At 48.5% G+C, this 19,600-nt stretch overlaps 2 protein-coding genes across 2 annotated transcripts; both read right to left on the reverse strand.

Annotated features, from left to right (window-relative positions):
- Positions 1 to 13,126: 13,126 nt before the first annotated feature.
- Positions 13,127 to 14,740, reverse strand: SPPG_01711 (uncharacterized protein; the record flags this gene model as incomplete). The annotated part of the gene is made up of 3 exons (XM_016750026.1): positions 13,127 to 13,923; positions 14,009 to 14,481; positions 14,541 to 14,740. The coding sequence occupies 3 exons, from the start codon at positions 14,738 to 14,740 to the stop codon at positions 13,127 to 13,129; spliced, it is 1,470 nt and encodes a 489-aa protein (XP_016610661.1).
- A 1,560-nt stretch (positions 14,741 to 16,300) lies between these two features.
- SPPG_01712 (ZIP zinc/iron transporter) lies at positions 16,301 to 18,225 on the reverse strand. Its single transcript, XM_016750027.1, has 3 exons — positions 17,841 to 18,225; positions 17,077 to 17,548; positions 16,301 to 16,809 (listed from the first exon to the last, which is right to left on the reverse strand). The coding sequence occupies exons 1-3, from the start codon at positions 18,009 to 18,011 to the stop codon at positions 16,421 to 16,423; spliced, it is 1,032 nt and encodes a 343-aa protein (XP_016610662.1). The 5' UTR covers positions 18,012 to 18,225; the 3' UTR covers positions 16,301 to 16,420.
- Positions 18,226 to 19,600: the final 1,375 nt, after the last annotated feature.

Raw genomic sequence — 19,600 nt, forward strand, 5'->3', positions numbered from 1 at the left:
TCTTTCCTTCCGCCTCGGGATGGCATAAAACTCGCTCCAGCCATGGGTACTGGCGTAAAACTCAACTCGGTCCAAAAGTATACCGGATAACTTTAAAGGCCGTTGTAGTAATGCAACGTGATAACCTCTTTGAGGTGGGCGCCTGGGACTGATCGTGTGCGCGCGCCAGAAATGGTAGGAGCAACGACTCGCCGGAGCCTTCGGGCGATGATGGCATCCTCTTCGGGGGAAGGGCCTGTGATAAAGGGTGAAATAGGATGAAATATGATATCTTGACAAAGTAGAGAAACCGGCGCGGTATTTCCCGTGCATACTTTGGATCCACAGCCGCCTTGATAACCGCCTTGCTGCTCACAAATGGTCTCCGCTTCTCAGACCTACGAAAATCCACGAGATGCAGACAACTTCTGAGCTAGACTCTTACTCTTACTCGGCACTTCCTGGCTCCTGGCTCCCGCGCTACAGGATTCCAAGATAACCCCCACGAACACCGCTCTGGTTTCGGTGCGCCGACTGCAGCAGAACTCTAACCGCCCACAGGACAACTTGCAAACTGCAAACACTTCTTCATCTCCGCCGCTGCCTTCCCAGCTGTTGCCCCGGCTCCTACCTCACATGTTCCGTTACCTTCATCCTCATCGGTATCGGTTGAAACGACGATTTTCGCCCGTCCCATCAAGACCATCATTGAGCGAATAATCCATCAACGCCAGCCGTCGCTGCAAGCCTGCATGCTGTGTAACTATCCTAACCTTGCCGTGGTTAATACAAGACCGCAGGCTGTCCCCAGTGCGGAATAAGTTCGGCACTGGTGAGAAATCCCCACGCTCAACTATCAGCATTATACGGATGGTAAGTGTACGCCAGACCAGACCCTTTCTCAATCGTCAACCCTGACCTGCCCTTTGATATCTCAATTTGCATCATCACCATGTCCAAGTGCGTGCGGAGCCAACTTGTTATCGCCCGGTCACAGGAGATGGGGAAAACGAAGCCAAAATACGAGCAAATCCGCACTGCCAAAGTGGAAGCGCTAATAGGGGGAGGTAGGATTAGTTGCAGCACATATCGAGGAGAAGCCACGGCTTCCAAGCGGCGGTCAACACATGTTCACAGCTGATCCATTCTGGATCTGTGTTGATTAGCCCAAAGCGACACCCGGTTTACGTGCAACAGAAGGGCCCTTGGCCTTCCACCGCCAAAGGACAACCAGACATATCAATGACATTTGGAACAGTTTTACAGCAATTCTCTGTGCAAGAGAAGCCTATTTTCTTGCTCGACTCCATCGACAATGGTGCTGGGCCGGTATTTTGCCACAGCCATTGGCCATGGAGTCGAGCAAAGAAATAGGCTTCTCCTTCGTAGAGCATTGCCGTAAAGCTGGTCCAGAAATCACACTTTTCTGGCGTCTGATGAGATGATATTGCAGTTCCGACTGAGATATATGGGCGGAGCTACTGGCTGGAGAGCTAGCAAACGAGAATCCGGTTATTTCGCTACGAGACGTGACGTATGAGCGAAGAGCGGGGAACAAGCATCCGTCGTGGCATGATGCGATGTGCACGTCGACCCAGCCTCTGACAATGGGGCAGCGGGAGCGGGAGGTGCTGCCGAGGTTTCTTACCTAATGTTTCGGCATCTGATCAATCTATTTTATTCGGTGATGCAAATGATCTCCGCAATCCATCTCCCTACCCTCCATGATAGAATGATCAGATTGCACAGCTCCAAGAAAGATCGGCAGCACCACCAGTTCCCGCGGCCGCATTGTCTAAAGCTTGGTTGAATGTCACCTCGCAAGGCCCTTCTGCTGGGGAAGGCATCGCGATGGACACTGTGGATCAAACGTCTTAAACGGAAACAATTGATGCAGATTATCATCTGGTTGAAGATCAGCATACCATGGAACTGAAGGTAAGTAAGTCGCTTCAACCGACGTGGTTCGAAGGGATTTATTTATTTATGCACGGCATTGTTTTCCTGCAATGATGAGCAAAATGTGAACGTGTCGAGCAAAAAGCCGTTCACATAGGCCACCCTGGAGGTGCACAAGCTGACGGGTCGAGGTCCTCTTGACCTATTTGCCAAGCTCGTAGGCTCATGTGAATCCATGGTCTGGGGGGAGAGAGTGTTTGGCATGTCCACCCGCACCCCGTCCGTTCCGGGTTAGAGCGATTGGTAAGGGCCATCTTCGTCCATTTTACCTAACTTTTACCTCAACCCGATTCTTTGGACTATTAGTTGAGCTGCAACTATCATCAGTTGAGAGCAGAACGAGTTTCTGCAACCCACTACTCCCTCGCAGCACCCACCACACAGAGCACACGCCCTACTTACACCGCTAGAGTCGCTTCCGCTCTCTCGACAAGTCCATCATGTCTGGTATCGATCCAACTCGCCTCGAAGCATTCGGATTTACTTGGAGGTGCGATTCATTGGTAACAGCCATATCGACGCCAACGACGCTGCCGTTTACTATGAACGTCTGCTATGAGCGAAATGACATGGTAAGAAGCATACCTTCCTTTTTAACTGCTTTCAGCTGATATATCCTTGTAAGTTTCACATCGTGGCCATGGGTCTTTTGCTGCATCGACTCGTCTTACTGCCTCACAACTCCTGGTGCAACTTGAGGGGCCAATACACCCTACGAATGTCAGACTGGCCTCTGCCACGGCACAGGGCAAGTCCTCGTCTCCCGCAGCAGACACACATGGCAAAAAGTCATCCCGATGTTGGGATGCACGACCTTGGTCATGTAATTGGGCATCCCGACATCGGTCAAGTAATTTGAAATCATCTGCGGTCATCACAGTGGAAGCCCCTTAAGACGAGCATTCGTACAATCCGTACTACTTCAAGTAGGACGCCAAGCACATCGAGGTCGATTATGAGACGTTCTGCGCGTCTGTTCACTGCGCCGTCCATGCGGAGGAACTAAGAAGAGATTAAGCAACAAGAAAGGGAACAAAAAATCAAGAAGGACTCACATGGACCGTCTGTACGGCCGTATGAAGCTTCTTCTGGCTCTTATCGCTCCTTAACTCCAATCGGTACTCGACAAACTTCTTCCGCACAGCCTGGTCACAGTTCGAGCACTGTATTTGACGAGGGAATCAAGGCCGAGTCCCACGATCTCTTTGACTCATTCTGTAGTATGCCAGTTTTTTCCGAGTGCCCAGCGTGGGTAAGGAGCTAGTTTGCGAGAAGCACTAGGAAGAGGTTGTGCCAGGCCGCCCCGTGCAGCATCACCGCCCGCTGCAGCACTTAGTACCATGATGCAGCTAGAACAGGTCCACTACAAACTTTCACCGTGTCTTTCCAACGTCCATCATGAGCATAGTAGTCGGTGCTGCCGGAGGCCGAATAGGAGAGCAAATCACCCGCCCGGAGGAAGCTCACCTTTGGTAACTGGCCTGTACCACCCCAACAACCTTTTCGTACGAAAGGAGATCGGAACACATGGTCGATATGTCTGAAAATGAAGGGTGATGTACAGTCTGTGACCTCCCCACTTCTTTCGGTCGAAGTTCGCTTCCGTGGACGACGAAACGTGCTTATAGGCAGCAATACCAGCTCCCAAATCACAATGCCAACGACCAGGGATTATAACAATTGACTCGGCGTTAGCTTGTTATCCCCACTATGACCACGACACTTCACAGTTCATGACGCTTGCCGCCGACATTTCAAGAGCAAGTCCTGGGCTCGGAAATTACCCGGGCGTTCAGCCCGTAGAGAACTTTCGTCAATAAATTACGGTGACCCCCTTCTTGATTAAGAAGGTAGGCGGCCATGTGGCAGGTACGAAACAGGCAGACAACCTCCAGACGCCCACGGTCCTTCCCTTGGGCACTGACGATTTGCACATCTCGCAGAGGTAACAATGTTCTTGAGATCTGATGCTACGTACGTCAGGAAACTCGAGTAATGAGTACCTCGATCCGAAGACCTCGAAAACACCCTTTGATGTTCCCAGACGAGCGCGGTAATCCATTGCGGGATGAGACCTGGGTACGCTGCGTGCCAGGGAACGGAATCAGTATGGTATCCTCCTCTGTTTAGGCAACAAAAGGCAGCAGCAACAACCACCGGACAATAATTTGACACATGGGGCCTGTCCTGCCACTATTTCCTCCGCTGCCCCAGCAGCAAGCGACATAGCAGGCATCCGCAATATGCTTTATGATCACGATTTCCCAAGGAGTCTTCAACACGATTTCCGAAGGAGTCTTCAATATGAAGCAGAACCACCAATTTACACATAAGCGCGGCCTTCGGAAGAAGTTTCTGATCCACGCGGCAGATTCGAAACCGAATGAGAACGTTATGGTTGATGTACGGCAATCCTGGAGGTGGACGTTGTCTTGCATCATGCCAAAACCCGACATGCGCATAAATGGCCTACTCGCCCAAAGATCCATAGGACCCCAGTCGGATCATCTTCCGCACCCGTGCCTCTGGCCGATCGGTGCGGTGATACATCCCGCACAAGGTCGGACCTGGCTATTGGTCGGGTCCGAAACCCCCTTATCCGACAAGGGATTGACATACCAATAAGCTACAGCTGAAGGGTGTGGCATTCTATCGCTGAACCGATCGGCCGTTGCGTGTTAGGTTCCGAAGCCCACCTCCGGACTCCAGCATCGTCCTCTACTGCGTTGGCAGCGAGCCCGAAAGCTTGAACGATATTCATCTAGAACCCTCTAGCCCCCATTGAAATATGAACTTCTGCCCTCACCTGCTCCTCCGCCTCACTGCAGCCTGCCAAATGACAAAACTACTCTTCGTTGCGGATGTACGTTTCCATCGCAACATAAGGACAATGGATCATCAAATTGCATTAGAAACGCATATGTCGAATTTGTTAGAGGTCAGATTGACTATACATCGGCAAAGCATTGAAGAACTGGACAAGGAGGGTGCAGGGAGCGCGAAAATTGAGGATTGCGATGTGCAACCAAGTTAGCATCCTCACAGACATCCCGATTCTCATTCCCCATACTCACGGCCCAGTTCTTCATTTCTTGCCCATCTGCTCTCTTTGACACTCGAGGAATATTAATCTGGTACGGAGATACGCTTTTAACGCGACTTGAAAAGCGCTTTCTCATATATCCTATGGATTTTCAAAGCGGACAAGGCGTACACACTCTTCCAAGTCCGATCTAGCCTACCCCGACATGCAGGATTGCACGTCGATGGAAGAAGCAGCGCTATGTCGATGCAGAACTCACGGAACTCACGATGGTGTCGGCTGTGCAGAGCTTTCGTCGTGAGCCACACAGCCAAATGTTGAACTGAGCGCAACGGTTGACGCCCTGCATGTCACCGTCTCGCTTCATTTATATAAACAGCCTGTGCGCCAGGCATTCGGATTGACCAATGCATACAACTGATTTAGGAAGATCTCTCGAGTTGAGCTGTTAGTATTTGAAATGACTACACTGGTTCGTCGCTGCTGTCACTCATTGCTGCATATGTGGTGGTATACTTGCAGCCATGCCATGGTCACTGAGGTTGCTATCAAGCTACCACGGATGCTGCCGGTCAGGTAACCTATTTTGAGTTCCCTGTCGACCGTCTGCTCACCGTCGCACGAGCAGAACACCAACAGGTTACCGCAACAACGGTGACCAGTCTGGCCGGTGTTATACGATTAGTCGTCGCCGTCGTCCTCCGCTTCTCCCTTCCCTAGCAGCCTCTTTTTCTTCCGATATACCTTCTTCCACGTCCTCACCGCAACGATATCATTTCTACACGAGCGTGATGACGGTGGTCCCAAGAGGAAGAGTTCTTCCGAAGAAGCACCCGTGAGAATCGAGAGTGGATACAAATGAAGGCGGTGGTTCGCGGAAAGTACCATGGAAGGTTCATTAGTACCTCATAAAAGAACCCATGTTTGCAAAAGTGCCCAATCCCAACAGCTGAAGCAGGCCCAAATCTGTTGCTTGTGGCATATAACGACCGGACACGCGGGGAGCCATCACCTTCTTCAATCAGTATCCCCTCCACATTAACTACGACAAGCACGACGATATAGCGAACAACCTGGAGTCGTGTACTCGTAGAACCACCTCCTCTTGGGCAACCTTGGGATTACATCACTTTGCCCACATCGTAGCAATCATACGATTCTCATGTCGAACGCGACCCATATCGGAGACTTACGTTAAATGGTCTGACGAGGCTTTCGTCTTTCACTATCCATCTCTGACTCCTGGTGTAGGACTGTTGTTGCCGGCGAAAGACTGGGAGAGCATCAGTTCCTCAACGCCCTTGTACGCAAACAAAACGAAGTGGCACAGAGTTGTCCATAACCCGCTGTTGCAACTGTTGCCAACGAAACACCTCCCCCCACCTTCCGCGGACATGACATTAAATAAATCACTGTTCGTAGGCCATCTTCGTATCTCTTCTTGCACCCGGTGGTTTTTCGCGGAACTCATAGCGACAGTTGTACGGGCGGCTGCTCCTCGCGTGCTGATCCGCCAGCTGCTGCATCTGCCAACGACCCACCCGCAAACGACACTCCGCCCACCAACCGTCCCGCTACAAATCTTGCTCCCAGTTGCTGGGCTTTCTGCACAGGTGTCATCACCTTTCTCAAGCCCATCTCTTTAAACTTCAAAATCAATCATTGCGGTTTGGACCAGGTAGCCTATGATGAGCTGAGGGAGTACTACGGGGATTATCGGATACAAACGGAATTGCTACGATCTGCATACCTAGTATCCCGCGAGCATGCTTTCCAGAATTTCCGCCTTGCATGTGCAGTTCTGTAGTGCTCGGTACTACTGCAATGGCAACGCACTGTAGGACATTCGCTCTGGGAAAATCCACAGGTTCTACCGCTGATGAACTTGGATACCCATTCCCTAACATTATGTGACGATATGCGGCAACTACTCCGCTTATAGCCCAAATACGAGGACGAGGAAGGTTTTGGGCCCCGTGTACGCTGACACTCGGTGGTCGGGCCGGTAGCTGCGGGGAGGACTGGAGGGAATCCAAACTCTTTCCAGGCATTTACTCTTCCTGGTTAATACGTCAATTTCGGAGAGAATAATTGCAATGGTTGCAATGCCTTCAGTTCCATGCATAGGCAAAATGGACATGTCTTCCGTAACGTTACGTGACGAGACCCACGCGCTGGCGTTCTACATCATGAACGTCGTTTTGGCGGAGAAGTTGGGTGATGCGGAGAGCGGGAACGGCGGCGATCTTGTGCGGGCATCTGGAGAATTCGAGCGTCGGGATTGTTTCTGAGTCAATTTGGACAGCGGGACGAGCAGGAGTGCGGCCTGGAGAATAACATGCATGGACATAGTTGGGGGAATGACTATGATTGGGCTCTGTTATGGCGCGACCGACATGAATTCACCGCCTCCTCGAGAGAAGAGGAATTCATAACGTGATCTACAAACAGTAAATCGACGGTGTAACAAGAAAGGTCCAAACCTGACCGAGCTCATCCAGCGGTGATCAAGTACCGTCCTACAAACTGGTCCTGGTTCTCCGTACGCTCCTCCAAGGACTTCCTTATCGGCTGCTCCAAAAACTGGTAATGCCAGTGGTTGAAAAAAGGTTGGATATCTACTTAGGTTGCGTAGAGAAACATGTCGCGTCGATGTCGCGGTTAAAAGCGCTTCTCGGAAGGAACAGCGCTGATCATGCCGGTCACGGTGTACGTCGGAGCATAACATGTTCAGTGGCAAGTAGGCGGGGAAAGAAGGGGGGCTGTGGACCTTGCTTCGCGGCAGATCCGCTCGAAGCGACAAACCGCGAATTATACGAACTGGATGGCGTAGTATTTCGCGGCGTGGTCGGGTGACGTTCAAGGTTTCGCCGAGGTCTATTCAGCAATTTGTGGGGACAGAGTTCCTGAATTGGGGCAGCGGGACGAGCAGGTGTGCGGCCTGGAGACGAACATGCATGGACAGTGTCAGCGGGATAAGATGAGAGGCCTGAATCATTTCTGCTACGGTGGAATGGGTATCCGGGTTCATCTTCGCAGAGCGTGTTGGGATCCCAGCTTCCTGAGGGGAGTGTCATCCATCGCACTGCCATTGCACTAGTTCCGAGCACTACAGAATTGCACATGATTGGATATGCTACGGGGGCAGGACGCACAAAATGGACATGTATTTCCCAACGTAACATGATGATATGCGGCAACTACCCCTTTTATCGCCCAAGGCGAGGGCAAGGGAAGAAGCTTCGGTGGCCGTCATCAGAAGCAAGGCACTTTGGATTCTCTTCAGCATTACTCCTCTGCGCAGCTACCGGCCAGATGACCGAGAGTCCAATTGGGCAAACTCATTCCCGGTCATTAATTATGGCTGCATCATTTCGTATCCATGGTGTGGTACCGAAAAAAAATTGGGCCAAACCGCAGGCGTTGATCGAAGCCACTGCATCAATTTCGGAGAGAAGCATTGCAATGGCCGAAATTGATGCAGTGGTTTTGATTAGCCCTTAAGGCCCGGCACAATCTTGTTTTGGCACCACATCATGGATACAAAATGGTGCAGCAGCCATAAGCGCTGCTTACTAGTTAATGCCTGGGAAGATACCAGCCTTGCACATTGCACTTGACCAACCTTATCGTAACTTTGGACGAGGGCAGAGCATGCAGACCGCCTTTTGTGGCCAATCCCACAACGGCGCTGGCCAACCGAGCAAAATATTGGACGAACCACTCTCAAAACTGTTGTGCGGCAGCCGGCCATGGATTGTATCGTCGCGCACTCCATTCGCAAAATTAGGGGGGTCCTTCCTTCCTTAGATGATACCGACACATTGCCCTGCCTAGTTGTCCCCGCATGGCCCCCCGTCCCCGTCCCTGCGCTACCCAACATATTATCGTTGCCTCCCTCATCGGCTTTTCTCTGGATGGCCAAGGTCTACTGGGATTTTACTCATTTGCAACCTCCAAGACGATCCGGAGGATATGTCACCCCTTGAGCGGGGGCTGCACATCTGCCAGATTTTAACGCAGCACAGGGCATGACCTCCATACGATGAAAAGACTAGCCAAGAGAGGAATTTGAACCAAACACACTTCCAAGACGACGTTTAAAAAAATGGTACGCGTGGCCCCCATCCGCTCTTTTCATATCCAGATGTTACTATTTGCTACAAGCAGTAAATCGACAGCGTAGCAAAGGGGTTCCAAGCCTGACAGAGCTCATCCGGCAATTATTAAGGAACTCTTTACAAACTGGTCGAGGTCCATTATACTCTCTCCAAGAACCCCTCATTGTCGGTTGCTCCAAAACTTGACACTGGCAGTGGTTGAAAAAACGGGTTGGATAACGACTCCATTTGCTGAGAGATGCAACATCCAAACAGCCTTCTCGGGAGGAGTTTGGCCTGTCCCCAACGTGAATCGCGGCCTCTGTGGCTAGAGTGAGTCGTACCGATGCCTGCCGATGTTTTCGCTCATCATATCCTCCGTTGCAACCGGTGCTTGTTGAGGTGCCGTGGTTATCCGTTCCTTGGGGCTCGATGCGCAACATTTCAATAACCCCAATGTGGGCTTTAGACGACATCAAAGCTAATCCATTTTGCGAGAGACTAGATGGATGGAGGCGGCATTTTGTTCGAGAAGAATCTGCGATTTGATCACAAGACGACGTTCACCCTTTTGCATTCTATGTCGTGAATGTCAATGTCGCTCTGGAAGATGAGTTGGGAAGCGCGGGGAGGAGGACGGCGGCGACGATGTTGGGGAACCTCTATGGACGGACTTTTTGACACATCTGTGGGAAAGGGACAAAGCAAGCTTATGGACTGGAGAATAACATGTACGATTCAAAGCAAAAACGGGGAAAGGTACGGTGATGTGGCCCTTTCTTCGTCCAGAATTCTCCGAGAAGCAATCTGTTGATGTCGGCAAAGGTGCAACCTGCAAAATACGCATACTAGAGCGCTATGGCCTGCGTCCTCCCAGCAATTCTCAGAGTGGTATATCCAACGCTTTGTGTTTCCGGCCAGCGCCAGAGTTGATGGCAAGATCGACCGCCCCGCCGACGTTTCAAAAGATGATATAATCCGTCGTTCGAGTGGATTTCGATTACATCGAATATCGGACTCTGTCGCGACTGGTTGATCGGCCAATAACGGGGAGAATGAGGGGCGTGCGCGTCGACGATGTGCCCACAACCTCCACCCACAATTCTTGTCCTTCTGTTCAAGGTCTGGCTCCCTTGGTGGCCATGCAGTACGTAAATGGCGACGGTTGGTTGGTTGGTCGCATTGATCAGGTGTGGACGATGCAGCTAGAGTTTTTGTGATGAATGTCATCTTCGAGGAAACTTTGCTGTGCTGCGGGCATCTACAAAGATCGCCCAAAGGTTGGCAAAGTCATCGGCTACTGCCAAGTACGCCAGGTCGCAAAAGTCGCTGGTCTCTGTTTACATGCCACCAAATCCTTATTCTGGGCCCAATCGCTATTTTCACCTATACCCAAAAATGAGAAACCGAGTGAACCGGATAAGGGTTTTTCATCTTTGGTGTGGGTTCAGACCTTCGGCTATGGCCTGAAATATTGGAGATGGTGGATGGACAACCACATGGTTCATAGCGGATGTCATACTTGCGTCGTATGAAGAACTTGTGTAGGCCGCGCCGGATCGGGTGCAAAAACAAAGCCCGCAACTACCCGCCGACTCTGCGCGTACAGTGTTGTTCTCCCCTCCGCATACTTGTTCTTCTCGCTCCGATAAGACATCCACAAAATCTGTCCCCCCAATGCTCGACGCCCAAGTTCCCCAGATATCGATGCATGAACAGCCCCCCCGAACAAATAGAGCTGAGAAGGCTTGTATAAACAAAAGTTGGCACCACCAACGCCGTATCCATGAAGGCAATGGGGAACGTAGCATCTCCTCAGTTTCCCCGGGCTGCTTTGGCCGCAAATGTTCTTCGCCAAGCTACAGGATTGATCGTCTCTCTCCCCCAAGTTATCAAAGATTCTGGATTGTGGGGACCGGACTGACGCACTTTGTGGAAAGACATGAACAAGCCTGTGGCGCGGAAAACAACATGCATGACCAAAGTAAGCGGGGAAGAGTGAGGGCGATGTGGGCATTGTTTCGTGCCCGACCGCGGGTAGAACAACCTTTAGGGAGTAGCAGCCCGCAAATTGTAACTGGAGTGTAATGGAGGGGGATGGTCTATTAACGTATCAGTTTATGAAACATGCGTCAAGCATGCATTGCCCTGGATCTATACCAGCAAATTCTTTAATCTGCGGGATGTTCTTTCGGGATTTTGGTTCCCTCGACGTCCCTGCATGATATGAACGGTGAACCGACCTTCAAAATCCGCATTTTCAAAGTACTCAAATATGCATCAAAGACAAGAGCGTATCGTTTCACACCTGCTCAATACGACCACCCAACCACACGTCTTAGCCATGCTTGGAGCATGCGTTATCTAGGAGAACCTTTGGGAAAACCCTAACCCCCAAAAATGTGCATCATTGATACACTCCCCTAGACGGAGATTCCCGGTTGCAACATCGTCGCGATTGTGAGGTTTACGTGGTGGACGTGCTCGGGTGCTCCCAATGTTTTCTCTCAACGGTTCTCCCAGATAATGGTGCATGCCCGAAAGCATGGACGGAAATGTCGGAACGTACGAAATCACTCCGAATACGGAATTTACTTTGGGAACCTTCAGTGGCGACATGGAGAACTTTTAGTGGCAGCGCGTGATGTTTGACTGATTGCTTCATTCGAGAGTCTTATTGCATTAACAACATTGAATATTTGTAGACTTGGACGATTCTCCCAGAAAATGGACATGATCGAAAACATGGACGGAAATGTCGGACAGCTACACGAAAGTACCTCTAATGGCAGTCCGGAATACTTGCTTCATTCAAAATGCCGCCTGTTTTTGCATCAAACGACATGGGAGATTTGTAGAATTGAACGGTTTCTCCCAAAACAGTAAACATGCTCAAAATGGACGCAAAAAAATTCGGAAACGTTCTTTTCTTAGATCCCGGTCCCGTATATTAGCAAAAAAAAGGTTGTAATGCAGCGTCAATCAGTGACGGGGACTTGACCTTAAGCCAAGCACAACTTTTGCCATCCAATAAATGCTATCAGCTTTGAAGATGCTGCTCGAGCTGGCCATTGGAGTGGCAACAGGATATATGAACGTGGTGGCCAACGGTCCCTGAAGCTATCTATCTCTGACATCTTCTGTGCGAAATCAAACTTGGGAATGCCCACAAATGACCATTCAAATCTTTACTGCGACAAACAAGGGAACCATCGCCCTCTCCGAAAATTAATCGGACCACATCCTGATGCGAAGCACATGGACGTACGGCATCATTACATCCGGGAGCTGGCATCCCGAGAAAGTTTTCCCTATTTCAGTGCATCCGTCAAAAATGGTTTGCCGATACCTCTTACACAAGTCGCTGCGAAAGCCCCCGCTTTTTTTGGTAGAATAAGAACCAATCAAGTACCAATTAAAAAACTAATAACCTTTGCTCCGCTTTTTTTCTTCTTGTAGAGTGTTTTTGGAAAATGTCAAAAGCACAATCTAAGCTTTTTAATTTGGATAGAATAAAATACCATTATCGTACGTTTGTTTTATAAAGAATGTGATGAACCAAATGCGTTATTGCTTCCTTTACACAAAGGCCACGACAAAAACGCAAGGTGTCTACCATCATTGGTACATACGCTAACATGGCATGTTAAATAAACCGATAATGTTAATGTATCTAAAGATGATTAGGTTTGTGTTTAACCTTCAGGAATCGCAAGCAGTGTGGTATTCTAAAATAAAGATGCGGCGAACATGGGCAGAACAGTATTACAAACAAATGATCAACCTATCATGTAAAACATTCCACTCCGCATGCAAAAAATCTGGGTAGATTGATCAGAGTTCCATTAATCTCTAAACAATACGGTAAACCATCTTTGGCTGTAAAAGAGCAACACAATAAAAGCACATATCGAATTTCAAATCTGCACGTTTTATTAAGTGCAACGATTAAGAGTCATCAATTCTATATGAGTTTATCTACTTATGAGATCTGTATTCTATATATTCTAATATAGCAACCACTCCCTAAATCGTAAAAGGTCATCTAAAAATGAGACTCTACAATATCATTCCCTGCCCTAATAGCAAACTCAACCGTCTCAAATCCATTCAACCCAGACGCATAAAACGTATTCAGCTTTCCTTGCAACGCATTGAATTTCTCATAATACCCTTCAGAAAGTTCCTTTGTATCATAATGCGGGAAATAATCCCATTCTTTAAAGGCTTTGATATCAGTGTCGGTGATTCCTTTAGGCGGAGTAGAAGTGTCACGAGGGTCTTTATTTATTTTCGAAATGGTTGATTTCAAGAGGGTGTAGCCTTCATTTAGGGTTTGGTTACTCTTATATTTTCCCCAAGACCAGGTAGTAGCGATTTGAGATGCATTATGAACGCGGATAAACGCCGTGGGTTGTCCATTCGCTTTCGGCATAAAGGGGATAAACGCACCCGGGAGGGACGGAAGAGGAACGGGGAGCTTATTAAGCCACTCATTAATGGTGTTGATAAATGTTGGACGGAGGAACCCGGCAAAGTTGTCTCCGTTGGGTGTATTGACGTTGACGGCTCCAGACCAGTACTTTGTGACGCCAACAGGTGAGAAGGCTTCTTGTTCTTCAGGGGAGATGGCGAGGTTGGCGGCTTGGAGGGCGTGCATGACGGGAGGGAAGGCTAGGACGAGTTTAGAGCAGGTTTGAGTGGTGGGTGTTGTTTGACCTGGTAAAGTGTAAGTAATGACTGGGGTGGGACCCGTACGATCAATCTTGTTGATGGTGGTGCATAGATGGAGGGGGCCCTTGACGTGCTGTTCGGCGTACTGCTGAAACACTTTTTGAAAGTCTAAGGAAAATAGAATTGATTAGCATGTGTGTATGGCACAAAAGTAAGATACACCACCATCTTTTCTGTATTTTCTGTAACGTACCAATGATATACCCCGTCTTTTTCCCCGCAAAAAACTCGACAATATCCGGCGTAAAATACTGCAACATGTACACCGCAGGCGTCTCCAAAATATCACCATACCCATAGGGCACCATCCCTTGAATAAACAACACTAGCATAAACGGAAGTTTATTTTTCAAGAGCCATTGAATGGTCGGGACCGTCATTTCTTTGGGGACCCCCTTTTTATATCCAAGCGACACGATCGGCTCAAACTGTTCATGCCAAATCTTGATATACCGATCAATGTTTTCTTTGAAAGGAGGTCGAGCGGCCGTAACGGACATGGGTTCCTTTTGCTGCTCGATATGCCCAGACTCGTAATCAAAGAGCCAGTTTTTGAATGTATAGTCGAATGGAGTGGCTTGGACTTGAGCTGTGTTGATGATTTTGACGGTTTCGGTGTAGGTTTCGTTTGAAAACAAGAGGGCACCGAGGGGGTGAAAGAGTCCCCTAACATGAACATATCAGATTATTGTCCTTTACCGTATATTTCGCATAGGAAAACTTACTGCTCATTGTAGTAACTCTGACATTTCCCACCAACAGCTTCATTCTTTTCAAACACGACAGTAGAGTATCCTTTAGCTTGCAACTTGTTTGCAGTCGTCAACCCCGCCGGTCCAGCTCCGACGATACAAACTGGGTCAGAGGGGATGCTAGCCCCAAAAGCGGCAGTAGCACTCGCGAGAAACAAGACGACGGATTTCATGGCTCACAAGACACTTGGTGTGTTTTGCAAGTGTTTGTGGGTGATAAGGTGGGAAGTGACAGCAGTTACCTCACGGTTTTTTATATTAAAAGCTATTTACCAATATTGCCTGCAGATCGGGTCCATCCGACTCGGTAAAAAAAAAGATAAACAAGGGAAATGTGAACTAGTTGAAAGTATGAGATCCCAAATTTTGACATTGCCTATCATTTTCATCTTCTTTTTGACTGAAAACCCGTTATGGGTTGAAAATCGTTAAAAGCAGTCATTCAGCCGAATTCCACATACTATTTACTCAAAAGAAAAATAGCCGCCGCCTTGAACAATAAAAAAAAAGCCATGTCCACATTTTAGTGAAATACTAGCTAACAATTGAGTGTTCTTTTTCTGGCTAGGCGCGGTTATCAAAGAAAATTAACTAGAAAAGTGAGAGTAAAAGAAGCCACGGTTCCCAGTACCTTTATCATCAAAACAGAACCGTTTGACACTTGTAGACGGTTCAACCGTCATGGCAAAAGCTGCAAGATAGTCGCTCGGCTAATTACAGGCGGTTTGACTTACGGGCGCAGCTTTGACAACCGCCCTTGAATGACTCGTGGCCATTTGTAGACAAGTTTGTACACGCTGACGATGCCAAAGCAGCAAGATACAACTACAAACCAACTTGCAAGTCGATCCTCCACGGGATCCGACTCCCAGGCGCAGCTGGAAAGGGCTACTTAAAATGACGACTGCATAGTAAAACCACCCGTTTGCAATTTGGAACATCAACCGTTAGCAAAAAGCCACAATGTAAATCTACCCTAACAAAACAAAAAAACCACATGGGTACCAATTGCAGGGCGCAGCTTTGTCAGAGCGTTCATCCAAAAAGTAAAACCGTTAAAGGACTGATGGTAGGAACGCACCGTCAGCAATGTATAGATACCTTGTACACAGACTGATTCATTACCCGTTTTAAACCGTCATAGCAGAGCTGCAAGATCTCGCAAATCTATCTACAAGCAAACTACCTCGTCCAAACTTGCGGGGCGCAAGCTTTATCAGTGCCACTGGAATGACCAACCATAAGCGATTTGTATAGACAAGGTTTGGGACCAGTAAACGGTTCATCTTAACCTCCAAATCACCAAAAAAAAAAAAAGAAAACCTACCCACCTCGATCGGAAATGCAAAAGATAGACTACCATAAGTATCTGTTTTCTGTTAAAAGACTCGTCAATGGCCAATAAAACTAGATGCGCAAGATAATCCACGATACGGAGGTGATCCTTCCGATGTGCTACGTGACTGTGCGCATTCAAAGCCACGCGCATGTGAGGTAGCGATATGGCAATGCATACAGTTGCATGATAAAGTTCAGACAAAATAGGACAATACACATACATGACGTGCAATAAGCGAATTCACAGACGAGTTTGGTTTGTTCAAAAGTGTACATGGCTGGATAGACCATGTTTTTCTTAGAGTGGGTACGAGATGGCCATCGTCTTCATCCATTCCTGAGGGACCCTCAAGCTCATGAAGCAGTAACAGTAATTCGTGATCAACACAAAAAAAGACAGCTCATGACATTTCAATACAAAAAAAAAAAAAAAAAGTTCGACACCGAATGTCCTGACCAACTTGTAGAGTACAAAACCCAAAACATTTCCCCATAGGTATATATAAAAAAAACTCTTACGCCCACCTCCCAATAACAGCCATCACAGCCGCCCCAACCCACAAACAAGCCACTTGAGCAAGTTGCTGTCCATTGGACGCATCCTTGTACCCATTCCCAGCAAAATGCGGTACAATCACGTTAACAAGTCCATCATACAATAAAATACCCGCCGCAAGCGCATCCAGGATGCCCATGCTAATCAAACTCGCTACAGCATTCTCATTGAAACTCGAGTGGATGGCGATACCGAGGGCAATGCCGATGGGTGTTGAGAGGGAGTAAAAGAGGACCATGAGGATGGAGGTGAGGCGTTTGTGAGGGGCGTCGAGGATGATGGTGGAGAGGGCGAGACCTTCAAAGAATTGGTGAAAGCAGAGGGCGACGAGGAGGGATTTGAATTCCTCTGTGGGGGGAGGCGAAATGAAAAAGAGTTAGCTCGGGGACATTGAAGAGTGTGCAAGCGAGAGGGAGATTGAATGCCGTGATAAAAGCAAATGTCAAGAGCGCCCGCGCCAGACCAGGTGGCGAAAAGCCCAAATGAAACCGTTTACGCGCGCAACGACAGTTGCCGTGATGGCGAGCGCTAGCGAGTCGTGTCCCTTTCCCACGAAGCCCAACCCTAACCCTAACCCTAACCCACCCAACACCAAACCCTATACCGAAAACTCACCTCTGGCAGCACCCAAGGTCAGCCCGATTATGATGGAATGGCTGGCAATACCAGCCTCCAAAATATACGTAGTAATCGTCTTTTCCTCTGCATCCAACAACAAGCTATGGACATGAGCGTCCTCTGCATGGGCATGCGAAAGGCGATGGACATCATGGGGATCCTGTTCTTCGATGACAACGGTACCATCTTCCAATGTCTTTGACGAAGCGTCCTTTTTGGGCGTGCTGTTGATGGCTTTGGATGCTTTTCGTTTCCGCAAGAGATTTGAAGCGGTGATTTGAATGAGATGGGTAAAGAGGATACCAAAGAGGGCCATAGCGGATCCCCACGCAGAGTAGTCTTGAAAGGCTTTGGGGAGACACGGATTGGCGAGACTTTTTTGAGCGGGGGTGAGCATGTGCACGAGAGCGGTGGCGAGGATGACACCCGCGCCAAACAACTTGAATGCTTGGAAAATGTTGCTTCCCGACTAGAGACAAGAGAGGAAGAGAGAGCGTGTGAGAGATTGTAATGACATGACGAAGCGGTAGCGGCGAGCGCCAGCGATCCTTGTCCCATGCCATTGCTCAATGATGAGCATAAGGCACGAGTATCAGCGGCGAGCGCCAGCGAACCTTGTTCCGCGCCATTGCTCAATGTCACGCTCTACTGAATCTCCATGATGAAGCGACAGCGAGTCATGTACCTAGCCCTAACCCGAACCCGAACCTGAACCCAACCCAACCCAACCCTAAACCTACTCCCAAAACCTAAACACCCACCTTGAAGCACTTGCCACTCACAATCGGGAGCATGGTCCCAATGAGAGACAAACCCATAATGATAAAGATGGAAGCGACATGAAGACCCATATCATAGTCACCCTCAAGGGCGAGAGCACATGGATCCCCTACAATGGGCTCTGAAGGAGCAGGAGTAGCAGCGTCAGCCATGTCTGAATGTGTGCGTATGTGCGTGCGTATGTGCGTGCGTATGTGTGTGTGTGCGTATGTGTGTGTGTGATGACTATTTATGCAAGAAGCGAGTACCTCATGGGTTGTCAAGACAAGAACCTCCCCAGTTGCAAATAAAAGATAAAAGAAAAAGGCGTAATCATAAACCAATAGAATACAAGTAAGATGTGGATATAAAATGATGGGAATATCACGTGATTATGTGTTTTTTCCCACGCATTTGTGAAATAGAAAGATTTTCCCACACACAAGAGAGAGAGAGAGAGAGAGAGAAATCTCTCTTCATTGTGCTTTTCACTCTTTCTTTTTCACACTTGCAAGAGTCCCTCATGGGTTATCACACTCTCTTCATGTTCGTACCTCATGGGTTATTCTCTTTTTATTTTAATCTTTTTGTCTTTATAGTACAAATGTCATTCAACTTGCTCATAAGGGGACTCTTTACTTATTACCATTACAATTGATGTGCATTCTCATCTTTCATAGTTGTATCAAATGATGTTCAATCCCTTGACATTCAGGAATTGGTTCTTGTCACATTAACCCCTCCCTTCTGAATGTACTGTGCCACAATCGCACGCGTACCTCACGGGTTATATATCACTTTGGTCTAGGACCTCATGGGTTATGAGGGGTTTTTTTATTTGGAAAAGGTTTTCTCTGCCAGTTCACAATTATGAGTGTTTTGGGTGTATTTCGACAAATGGATCACATTGTAATAATAGAGAACAATGGGAGAAAAATGTGTAAGTGGTCATCATGGCTGAGGGCGGGAGGCCGTTTTTTTTTCTCTTTTTCTCATCTGGCATTGGGATGGGGACGGGGGGTGATTGGGAGACGACGACGAGTCTCAAGGACAAGTGTTCAGGGGACGGATTCGTGTAGAGGTGGAGGTTGAGATTTGGGTTTAAGGCTTCGGGTTGAGGTTGGGGTTGGCGTTCCGGTTTTAGGGTTCAGGTAAGCGTTCGCTTTAGCGTTCGGGTTTTAGGGTTCAGGTTAGCGCTCGCGGTAGCGCTTGGGTTCAGGTTGGGGTTGGGATTGAGTTCGAGCTAGCGCTCTCGTCATGGAGCATAGTGGAGATTAAAATTGAGGTCTCGCGAGGGACATGGCTTGCGAACACTCACCATGGAGCTATAGTGGAGAGTGACCTTGAGCTATGGCTATGGCGAGGGACGAGACTCGCTGCCAACACTCACCATGGAGCTATAGTGGAGAGTGTGACACTGAGCTATGGCGAGGGACATGACTCGCTAGCGCTCGTCGCTAACACTCGTGGCTGACGCTCACCATGGAGCTCTAGTAGAGAGTCGTTGGATGGCTCTCGTCTTCATGTCAGTGTTTACGTACTAAACAAAACGCTATTGACTCTCACATCAAGTCAAGTTTCGGGCGTGCACATGGGGTTATCGCAACTTGCGATCTCATTTACATATCATACCAACAAGAACGACACTGTGCTCCGTGAATGGAGGGTGCCGGGCCATAAACAAATGACTAATATGAGTGATATACTCGGTGCATTGTTACCAAGATTTGTATCTCTGTATCAGCATCAACGTAGTAAACAA

This window comes from Spizellomyces punctatus (assembly GCF_000182565.1).
Source record: "Spizellomyces punctatus DAOM BR117 chromosome Unknown supercont1.3, whole genome shotgun sequence".
NCBI lineage: Eukaryota > Fungi > Chytridiomycota > Chytridiomycetes > Spizellomycetales > Spizellomycetaceae > Spizellomyces > Spizellomyces punctatus.